Source organism: Colossoma macropomum, unplaced genomic scaffold, assembly GCF_904425465.1.
Source record: "Colossoma macropomum unplaced genomic scaffold, Colossoma_macropomum, whole genome shotgun sequence".
Taxonomy (NCBI): Eukaryota; Metazoa; Chordata; class Actinopteri; order Characiformes; family Serrasalmidae; genus Colossoma; species Colossoma macropomum.
In genome coordinates this window covers 16,093,680-16,105,935 of record NW_023494802.1, presented here as the reverse complement: position 1 = coordinate 16,105,935, position 12,256 = coordinate 16,093,680, and the positions used below count along the sequence as shown (strand labels likewise).

General features: G+C 39.3%; 1 protein-coding gene across 1 annotated transcript; it reads right to left on the bottom strand.

Annotated features, from left to right (window-relative positions):
• Nucleotides 1-743: 743 nt before the first annotated feature.
• Nucleotides 744-12,022, bottom strand: fkbp1ab (FKBP prolyl isomerase 1Ab). The gene is made up of 5 exons (XM_036591479.1): nt 11,869-12,022; nt 11,721-11,768; nt 7,489-7,601; nt 5,369-5,539; nt 744-2,256 (listed from the first exon to the last, which is right to left on the bottom strand). The coding sequence occupies exons 1-4, from the start codon at nt 11,903-11,905 to the stop codon at nt 5,411-5,413; spliced, it is 327 nt and encodes a 108-aa protein (XP_036447372.1). The 5' UTR covers nt 11,906-12,022; the 3' UTR covers nt 744-2,256; nt 5,369-5,410.
• Nucleotides 12,023-12,256: the final 234 nt, after the last annotated feature.

The following is a 12,256-nucleotide window of genomic DNA, read 5'->3' as shown; positions in this document are numbered from 1 at the left end:
TATGCAGGGAAACGAGGAGGTGGTCATGTTATGCCTTATCGGTGTATATGTGTGTGTGTGTGTGTAAGTTTTATTATTTCTATTTTTAGATTCTTCTGGGCTTCTGGGAATAGAAATGATAAAAATATTTTTTATTATTATTTTTTTTAAATATCTATTTATATAATTAAAGTTTGGCCTTGATATTTAACCACCAGTTCTAAGCTTGTGGCATTATGGATATTAATGTTATTATAACTTCACTTTTAATGTTACACAGTTCTTTTTTTTTTGCTCATCGACACCCTCTGTCCATTATTCTGAAATCATCTAAAATGTGTTTTTTTTCTTTCCTTCAGATTCTCAGTTTCCATACATATCGCTGGTGTTGAAACAAAACCTCCTATCTCCATTTTTGTCATTTTTCAGTTTTTGCCTTTTGCCCTTCACATTGTGTGTGAATTTCATGATGAATGGACTAAAAGAAACGGCCCAGAACGACTTGGAAAAATCTCTGGTTCCATTGACTTACCTTAAAAGTAAAGTAGGTTTTTTCCTTCTCCTGTAAAGTTACCATTTTGGAGCTACAAGGTTTTGTTCCGACAGCAATAATTTATATATTATGTGTGTGTGTGAACTAAAAAGTGTGTTCCCTCAGCATCTGGAATAAAGGAGAATGAAAGCTGAGAACGTGTCTCAGTTCTGTTGGACACCAACGACACTTTGTACAAGAAAAAGAACAAAAGACCACAAAACCCCCACTCTCCAAGGTGGATAAAAAGCATTTATTGCAATAGCGCATTTTCACTTGTTCATTGGTTTACGGCCTGTTTATGTCACTCGGCACACATACATCGCGTATAAGTACTATTAAAGCCACATACATTGATGCTTAAACTTCAGCAATAGAAAACAGCATCAACTCAAGTCATTTGTTCAAACATTTGCTTTACATCAAAACTTTTTCTTTTTATTCAGCCATACAAAACACTACTGCCTCTATCCCTCAGACCAACAAAACACAGTGCTTTTCTAGGCAGTGTGGTTCTTATTAATACTAATAATAATAGACAATTTGCAAAATAATTTAAAATGTAGTCCTACCTATAATACTTTAGCTCTAAAAACTTGGCATTTGAAAAATATATATTAATGCAAAAAAGTTTTGTAGGTAGCAATTTAGTTGTAGCATATCGCAACCTCTTTTACCAGTTTTGGGCATCGAAGCTGTAATGAGAGCATCACTCCAATTTCATGTGCACACAGTGCAGAGGAAGTTGATTGTTTGCTTAAAAATGTAGCGGACTTTGATTAAATGATATGAAATGATAAGCATGTCTATAAATAGCATACGTTACTGTCATGCCAATGTCTCTTATAACAAAAAAGGTCAGAAATAAACACACATCATGGAAAACACAGACCATAATGGCTCCCAATTGTTCGGCACTAATCAAACACATCAACTTAAAACAAGCTCGCTTAACATACAGGCAGATCATTTCAGGAGCATCTTTCTGTACAACAACAGCATTTTCTGGTGTCAATATAGTATCACAGACATATTATGTAGCAGGAGCCTTTTTCATCAAAACACTGAACTGTGATAAGGTGTCGAATGTATAACTAATTAAATATTATCAACACTATGAACTAGAGCAAAGTCCACTAGGCAAGCCTAAGCGTTTAAACTAAAATAGGAGCGGGTGCTTGTTCATCTAGTCTAGGTAATTCTCTAGTCTTTAGTACTGAGCAAAAGGCGTGTGCTTTCTATTTGTTCAGTCACACAAATACTTGGCCTAAAGCGCACCAATATTCATGAAGGGCTGTTTATTATTGAATTATAACATGCAAATATGTGAATAAGTGACAATTATACTAGATTTGTTGGTAAGTCGTTGTTTGATCATGCACAACCCCAAACAAAATAACAAGGCTAGTTATATAGACACCTTGCAGGATATGTTCTATATAAGTGGTGGGTTACCTTAGACCATAGGGACAACCTTCAGTTCAACAAGGGTTCCATTACTGACTGGATGACTCGAGTTAAGAGAAAAAGAAAACATTAATTTAATCCAGGTTAGTATAGTGTCCCACAAGAACCACCACTATAGATTGTACATACAGGAGATTGAGGAGAATATAAATAAACTAGGGATAAAGTAGTGATTGAAAGGCTGGAACATTAGGCTCAAGAAAACTTAGTTCAAACCCAGATCCCTAGCAGAGTCCAAGGCTGCAAGATTTCTCCCCGTGTCCAAAATAGCTGACAAACTGTAAGGATGGGATAACAGATCGGTTAAATCTTTAAAAGAAAGCTGGTCTGACTTTTGTGTGCATGAGAATTGCTTTAAGAAGATGATTTAAAGGACTGGTTTGGTGAAAAATCTAATTAACATGACTAATTAATGTCAATTAATGTCACTTCCCCCAGATGTACTCGATCAGCCAAGACAAACGTGTGCTTCTTTAGTTTACAATGGGAGATGTTAGGCTAACATTTCTAACACTGGACTTAGACAGCCACCAAACTTTATTTTTCTGTAAAAGCCAAAATCTTAATTTCTTCGCTTCAAAAATCTATCAAACAGCTGCGTGAACAAACAAACAATGAATTAAACATTTAAGCTACAACTGGAACTACATTATCATCCACATAATGTCCCACTCTGTAACACTACTCCACTTTTAAACTGGACCACAAGGGGTATGTCGTATGTCAACATGTCACTATGCAGGTATGCAGGTATCCCACATAAGCCTTCATAATCATAAGACAGTTAGCTACAAGTTGCATCTCGAATTACAATAAAGTTATTAAACTAAGGTGTTGCCTTCCATGTTGTATAAACAGCACACAGAACAAAGAAGTCTAAGGCTTTGTTCACACAGCAGGTAAAAGTGGCCCAAATCCGATCTTTTTCTCCATATGTGACACAGATGTGTGTCTGTATGTCAGTGTGAACAGCAAAAATTGCACTGAATCAGACATTTTCAATTCCGATTTAAGACGCTTTCATATGTGGTACTGAAATCTGATATGTATCTGATTTGCGGCAACGCGACCCAGTCTGAACAGCCAGATCGGAATTCACGCGACTTTGATGTCAGTCCAACTCGACGCTTGTCAAATAACGTGCACTTTTTACGGTGAACTCGAACACATTCTGGGTGATGAGCCCAGCTGTCATTGGAACTTCATAATCTCTCCTGTGATGCTGGCGAAGACGAAACTGAAAGCTCCTGCAACAGAAGATTATATATATATATATATATATATATATATATATATATATATATATCTCTTGTGTCTTCTGATAGCGACTGGCGTTTACTGGCCGTTATGATTGTTTACCACTGGACGAGCCACGTGAAGCATTGTTCTTTTGTGCATGCGGGTCGGTTTAGGAGCTGATCTGTTCAGTCTAGAGTCGCATACAGATCACATTTAAAAGATAATGTGAACAGCCAAACAAAAAAAAATCAGATTTGGTGAGAAAATCAGCTGCTGTGTAAATGTAGCCTAAGTGTAGTCCAGTATATCACCATTCATTCCCTAATGAAGCAGAAACATTTAAACTGTGGCTTTTAGCAATAAACCACAAATTAGCAGGAGTGCAGAGTATCATGCAAAATCTCTGTGTATGAATCAAATAAAAATCTAGCTGCATTTTGAACGGGTTGAAACATGTTTTGGGGGTACGTATTTACTGAGATGAATTTGGTGACAGTCTAAGTCCAGTGTTTATTAGCAACGTTAGCCTAGCATTCCCCATTGTAAACTAAAGAAGCAAACTTCTTGGCTGATTGACTGCAATTGCTTTTTCACCGTTCCTTTAAAGCAATAGTCTGGCAAACAGTCAGATTTACACAGTTTCCCCTTACCGCACATGTAGTTCAGCATACCTGCTGTGTGAAGTTTGCTTCTTTAGTTTTTAGTTAGAGCTTTTAGGCTAATGATAGAAGCTTACGTACACCAATTAATACTGTGCAACCTGAATCATACCTAAATCATCATACACTTGCACCAAACCATGTTGAGACATGGCATGACCAGAGAACTTGTAGAGAGGAGAATTACCACTCTGTAATGTCTTCCCGGTTTCTTAAACGCTAGAGGGCGCTCCCGAGCAAGTCCAAAATGAATGGGTTAATATGGAGCATTCGAGTAAAATCATAGTTTATAAATGCTTAAACATTTTTAAGATAAAAGAATGCAACCATTTCCTGAACACAGAACAGCATAAAACATTTTAACAATGCTGTTATATTTTTGAACGCTTTTAAACTCAAGTTATAGGAGTTTAAAACGGCACCTCATGTACATTTATGACATCAGTGAGCGCGAACAGCCAATGAGCCGCTCCACTTGCTAACCAATCAACACTCAGTAGCAGTAATGCTAGCATTGTACTGCCCAAAACCCGTTTGCTGTAGAAAAAAGGAAACATACAGGTGAGTTTTCTTTTCTTTTTTCAGTGAAATACATCCTTCTACTTTCTAAAATTAAAGGAAAGTTCTGGGCGAGTGATTAGAAACTATTTTAACTTTCCATTCTTAACCGTTTAGCTCTATTCACTCCCATTCATTGAGGACTCGCTCACGGGCGCCCCTCTGCTGTTTTGCAGTCATGTTTTTGATATAACGAGGGAAATAGGAAGTGGCCAGGCTCTTCATAAACTGGCTCTGGCATGACACCATTTTTTTCTGATACCGATATTAAAACCTTAACCCTACTGAGTACCAGCCATTACAGATCTGATATTGTTTCTGTAAAAACTACTAAGCTTTAAAATGAGCTATTTGTAATTGAAGAACTTTTTTCTAAAATGAGCACTGAAAACTAGGCTACACTTTACACTTTACTGCCCCACAGGAAGAAATACACAGCTAACATCACACAGCACTTGATTTTTTTACAGGATTGAATCGCATTCATTCTTTTTTGTCAGCATTTTCTGCTACCAGCCCAACACCAACATGCCAACTCTATCTGTAATCTCAAACAGACTTGCATAAATGTTTCCACTTACGTTTCTGACAATGCGACATACTGTTATCTACATAACACGGACAAAAGAATGTTCATTGCTAAAAACAATAGCAGCATAGTGAAGACTGACTTTTGTCTGTACTTCTATTTTATTTTAATTGTTAGCTATTCTACCCTTGCAGTCACAATGTAAAAAAACTAAAGAAGCATATTTCTGACTCCAAATATTTTTGCTAATTGACTGCATTTTGGGGTAAGGGGAAAATTGTGCATATTTTATTTTTACCAAACTTTTGCTTTAACTTTAAGGGGAAAATGATTCATGTCATGTGTTTCTGCAAACCATAACAGTTTTAAAAAGGAATGCTAAAGTAAGACAGCTGAAGTACCTACCAAATAATAAAAGCATGAATAAGAACAGGCAGTGAGGATGTGTCACTCCAGACTGAGAAGCTCCACGTCGAAGATGAGGGTGGCGTTTGGTGGGATGATTCCAGGATGGCCCTTGTTGCCATAGGCATAGTCTGGAGAGCAGGTCAGTTTCGCTCGCTGGCCTACACTCATCTAAAAGCCATGCACACATCCACAAGAGCACAGACAGGTCAGTTTTACATACAATATACAACATCCGATGCTGACACCTTGTTTACGCTTAACAAAGATAGTGAACTGTCTTGGTTATGGTTATTATGTTGGCCTGCCTTATTATAGTCTAAGCTAAACAAATATCCAAACACATCTTGTATTTGTTTGCTTAATCAGATATTCATGTGTAGTATTGATATAAAAAATTAAATAAGCTGCATATTTTCATGACATCTAAGTGATCTACAAAAAAAAGTATCTGAAACAAAAAGATGACAAGTTACGCAGCTACAAGTTATCATTATGTAGGTCAACTAGTAAAATGTAGGGATGCACCAATATGGAAATTCTGGGCCAACGTCAACATATGATATTTTTCAAGTACATATCTGCCAGTGCTGATACATAAACATTTATAAAAATGTAGAAATTAGAACAGATCAGAAATATGTAGCACTTACTGATATTTTTGTGTATTTTAGTGTAGTAGCCCAGCATCGGCCAAACATTCTGCTTTTCGGGTGTATAATAAAAACATTATCAAATATTGGTTTAAAATGTCAGTCAAATCTAAGCTTCTGTCCAATGCTGATCCTTTTTTAAGCAAACGTCTGCTGATACTGATATGTTTTCAATATCATGGTGGATCCTTATCAATATGTTACATCACAAAAAACAAAGATATTTCAACAAATCTACAGAAAGATCAAGTAAGAATCACGTTTTATGCTAGACGCACCCAATAAACAAATGTTAAACCTTCCAGGTTAACGTTTTTTATTCATAACAATATTAAATGTTTTATTATTGCAGTGTTTCCCACACATAGTCTATACTTGGGCGACCCTTCGAAGTATATAGACAGGCACTCGTTTTCACAATATCCAAAGTATTTTAGACTGTTATTTGTTAAACAGTTCCCAAAATATTTTATATTGTGTCTCATATTATGCAAAGGACACTCTGTCAGGTGCAATATCAGCTGCTTGTGTTTCAACATTTCTACACCGCATGCTCAATTACAAGTCAATAACTTCTTTCTTGATTAATTAACCATGCCTGCCCTACTTGAATACCCAACTAAGTAAAAAGAATGCAGAGGTGAGTTTGGATTTCCTTATATATGTGAATAACACCACCTCCCACCACTACCCTTCTCCTCTGGATACCTCCCATACCCCTGGCTGCCCCCAAAGTATATTTCAGACCTGTGGAAAACGCCGCAATGGGTTATTTAAAGCTGTTCATCCACAAATTTAGATATTTGAATAGCAATGGTTAAAGTGCACAGCACTACTTTCTACATCTGGTTGTTTAAAAGTCCAATAAATATCCATTTACAAGACTGGTAATGTGTGGATTTCATTAATGCATGCCTTAATATCACTGCTTAGGTTTTTTTCTTTTGTCTTTTGACACAGATGGACAATTTTAATTTACCAAACCAGATTTTCACTAAGAACAGGCACTCCTGAAAAGGCTGAGCACTTCTCTAGTGTTATTCCACTAGAGTGGACACTAAAGAGCACTCTCGCAGCGGAAGGCAGCACACTGCATCAATCAGCGTTACATAAACGCTCCACTGACTCATTACTGACCCCAGCTAGCCCAATAAGAGAACTACAGTCATGAATCACAACAAGCAAAAAGGAGGACTATGCCTGTAGTAATGTTTCATATCTTCCAGGAAAGAAAGTAAGTTCTGATGTAGGTTAAGCCAGTGAAACATGCATGTGCTCCCCGGTGAGGATCACACCAAAACGTCTGAAAGAGACGGTTATGTGGGTCAGATATGGCTTTGTGACTGTCCAGTAAGAAGCACTGCACAGTGTTTAATGACAGAATGAAGAAACTTCAATTTTTCCTTATCATAAAATTTGTTTTCGGGACGAGTGGTCAGTTCTGCATCGCTATGGGGCATCACACACCTGCACGACACCTTCCTCCCAGCCACGAATCACTTCCTGTTTACCGATCTTGAACTTGAAGGGCTTGTCCCGGTCACGGGAAGAGTCGAACTTCCGGCCGTCTGTCAGAGAGCCTGGAGTTGGAGAGCAAAAGACAGGAAAAGGGAAGGGAGGTTTGTGTTGGAAAAGCCCAAAATTTCTACATCTTTTATACACAGACAGTAGACACAAACATGAAACTGGTGCCCCCTAAAGCAGCTATTATGCAATGCATCAGACCCAATCTTGAGAATTGTGCACTCAAGAATGTACAGCAGCAATCCTGAATCTACTGTACCCAGATTTTGGCCTGTGCGTGTTTCAGGGGTAGCTACATAGGAAAGGATTCTCAGTGCCACCAAAATAGCCCTGCCAGCTGTCCCACACGAATCTGGCTGTGTGTCCCCATGTTTAGCGGCAATGATTCACAGGACATGCACATCTGAGCTGCTAATTAATGTTGAATGGCTGAGAAAGCACAATGAACTCATTCAAGCAGGCCTGTATTTTACACTTCTTAGTCACACGCTAACATCCATCACAGAAGCTACTGCCTTCCTCGAAGAATCATGCAAGACAGCAATTTTCTAAAGCCACATTCGCAGCAAAGTGTCGCCGTGCTTTCTTCTTTGCCGAAATGGAGCAAAAATCAGGGGAGTATGGGCGGCACTGAACAGTGTCAATTCTTTGTGGCATGGATTTCACAACATTCTTTACAGATTCTGGCCCATGTTGACATCGATGCATCACATAATCTCTGCTACAAATCTCCCAAAGGTGCTCTATTGAATTCCAATCTGGTAACTGGGAAGGCCTTTGATTCAACGGAACCAGTTTAAGATTATTTGTGCTTTGTGACGAGGCACAGCATTGCACCACCACCACCACCAGCTTAAGACAGATTGGGTTCATGGATTCGTGCTGTTTATGTCAAATTCTGACGCTACTATCCGCATGCTGCAGCAGAAATTGTGATTCGGTAGACTAGGTCATTTACTTCCAATCTTAAACTGCTCGGTTCGGGTAAGTCTGTGCCCACCATAACCTCAGATTCCTGTTCTTGGCTGACACCCGTGGAATCTCATGTGGATTGCTGCTGTTGTAGCCCATCCACCTAAAGGTTCAATGTGTTGTGATTTTCTGATCACCACTGATGCAAAGAGTGGTTATTCAAGCTTTCCACACCCAGAAGTAGGGGTGTAACGATTCTCCAAATCCATGGTTTGGTTCAAACCTGTATTTTTCAGCCATGGTTCGGTTCATACCTCAGCTGTTTTGTTTTGTTTTTTAGAGGGCCGGTGGTGGAGGGTAAATAAGAAAAAAGAGGGTAAAAAAATTCTGTTTTATTAAATTACCAACAACTTTGAGAACACTAAAACCATGGTGGATTAACTTAACACAAATTAATTATGTAAACAAAAACAAATAATAATATAATAAATAAAAGCAATAATTTTGTGATTTACATGTATTATAGTTAATAGAGGGTGGTGTGGGCAAAAATTATATCATGACATAGTTAAGATTACTGAAGGTTTCCATATATATCATGCTATACTGTATTTATGTATATATATTTCCAAATAAAAACATTTTAAATGCTTAAGTAAATCTTTTTTGTAGATTAATAATAGTGTATTATTCTAGATGTCCCTTCATTTTTAATAAGAACTATATTTAACAACTGAAGCAAATCTAAAATATTCTTATTGGGCCAATTGTAAAACACAGAAATGAACAATATATTGACAGATATGTCAGTATTGCTTTCTAACCCTAACAAGATAATAGCGAGTGTATGTGAAGCCCACAGCAGCTTCTCTGAGCCCCACACAAATGTGACGAAGCTGAAATCAGCTTCTTATTCGAAGTTTCCCGAAAGAAGGAGGCAAATATGAAGCGGTTTTATGCCCGAAAGTCATTTGTCTCACATGTGTCTCTTACACTCAACCGTCAGATGCTGCTGGATGTTAGTAGATATTACACTTCTAAGATGGTTCTCCGAGGGTTCTTCAGTACATTAAATGGTTCTTTAAAGAACCATCAACACTCAAAGAACCCTTTGCATAATTAAAGTGTCCTTTGCATCATGAGAGGATTCCTCAGATTGATGGAGAATGTGCTGTAGATGGTTCTAAAAAAGGGTTCTATATAGCACCCAAATAGGTTCTTCTATTGTTACGAGCTTGACATCGTAACAATAGAAGAACCCTTTTGGGTACTACATAGAACTATTTTCAAAAAGATTCTACATAGAACCATCTTCAGCACATTCTGAAGAACCCTTTAAGCATGCAAAGGGTTCTTTTAGTGCTCACGATTCTCTCTAGAACCATTCTCCTTAGTAAAGAACCCTTCAAGGACCATCGTTTTGAAGGGCGTACAAGCTGTTCACACTATCAGTTTTGCGACTTGCAAGTCAAGCTTGAACAGTGGTTCTATATGGTGCTATATAGAACCATTTTCAAACAGGCTCTATACAGAACCATATACATCACATTCTTCGTCGATCTGAAGAACCATTCAAGCACAAAATAGTTCTATGTAGAACTCGTGTTTCTAAACAGAATCATTCCCTTTACCAAGGAACCCTTATAGAACCATCTTCAACTAGGTACCATATATACACCGATCAGGCATAACATTATGACCACCTCCTTGTTTCTACACTCATTGTCCATTTTATCAGCTCCACTTACTATATAGGTGCGCTTTGTAGTTCTACAGTTACAGACTGTAGTCCATCTGTTTCTCTGCATACTTTGTTAGCCCCCTTTTACCCTGTTCTTTAGTGGTCAGGACCCCCATGGATCCTCACAGAGCAGGTACTATTTGGGTGGTGGATCATTCTCAGCACTGCAGTTTTTTTTAAACATCTCAGTGTCACCGCTGGACTGAGAATAGTCCACCAACCAAAAATATACAGCCAACAGCGTCCTGTGACCACTGATGAAGGACTAGAGGATGACTAACACAAACTGTGCAGCAGCAGATGAGCTTTACATCTACAAAGTGGACTGACAAGGTAGGAGTGTCTAATAGAGTGGACAGTGAGTGGACACAGTGTTTAAAACTCCAGCAGCACTGCTGTGTCTGATCCACTCGTACCAGCACAACACACACTAACACACCACCACCACGTCAGTGTTACTGCAGTGCTGAGAATGATCCACCACCCAAATAGTACCTGCTCTGTGAGGATCCATGGGGGTCCTGACCACTAAAGAACAGGGTAAAAGGGGGCTAACAAAGTATGCAGAGAAACAGATGGACTACAGTCTGTAACTGTAGAACTACAAAGTGCACCTATATAGTAAGTGGAGCTGATAAAATGGACAGTGAGCGTAGAAACAAGGATGTTTCGCCTGATCGGTGTATACAGAGAGGAAGAAACTGCTGTTAGGCAAACAAATGACTTCATTTTCCTGCTGTCTTCTATAGACTCTTACGTCTGAAATGATTTCGAAGCTGACCTCCTGAGGCATTTCAGACTTACATAATCAAATACCAACACAGTCTCTCTCCGAGTTCCCAACGCAGAGACCACTGTCATTTTTTATCTGGCCAAATGTGAGTGTGAGGATGATGTGCTACAGTATCTAGGCTGGCTAACTACCGGCTTGCCAGACAGACTGCTGACTGGAACACAACACAACATCCCAGGAGAGCCCAGACAGACAGACAGACAGTGTTAGCTAATCCCTTCTGTCCAGCAAAGCCAGGGGAGCGGACGAGGGCTTAAAAACAGCCCTGTCTCGCCGGTCTGTGGTGGGTGAGCCCACTGTAATACAACACAGCACACACTGGACTGAACTGCAGAGACCCCATCTCCCCTCCTTCACTTCCACTATCCACTGTTTACTGTCCTCGTTCGCCAACGAGGCTGAAGTTGGCTTCTTCTTCAAATTCTCCCGTTCCACCTTAAATGGTGCAGCTGCATAGAAGGAGCTGGCGAATAGGAGCCCTCAGCTTCCTTAAAAGCACAGTAGTCTGTAGCATCTTCACTGGTCGGACTGGACACGAATATGATGCTTCGTTTGGATGTGGTGATGAAATCTGCACCACATCTCCAAACCTACCCCAACTCAGCTACTGATTCAAACAACCGACAACGGCAACTTACTCAGCTTTATGTAACTTCTATGCGGTTTATGGTGAAAAATATCACGCGTGCAGTGAAACTGTGGAGTAAAACGTTATAGTGCACAACTCACCAACATAATGCACCACACAGGTCTGTCCTTTTTTGGGAAAAGTCCTTCCTGTGAAGAGGAGAGCGAGCAGAACCTCAGAAAACACCCGGACTGTTACTGACCATAAACACAAGGGACATTTAAGCGTGACTGTCTCTGTTTTATTTACCGTCGCCGGGGGTTATGGTCTCAATCTCGACTCCCATTTTCACCGTCTGTCCGTCTCTTCCTCCCAGAGTCTCTCTCCGCTCTCTGCGTTCTCCTCTCTCAGCTCTCTCCGCCGTAGAGATGTCCAGTTCGTGAACCCAGTGAATCGCTCATTTGAATCGGTTCTTTTTTAAAATGAGCCGGTCGAGCCGACTCGCACGTCCAGCTGAATCGAATCGGGCACAACGCGATGTTTACGTCCGTGTTAACTTACGTAACATTAAATGCCACACTATAAAATATCAGACGAAACTCTTTTGAGGTTGGATTATGTATTATTATTCATATTTTTCTCTGTATAGGCCCGGTCGACCTCCTCTCTCTCTTATGTTTATTCTGAGTCTGACTCC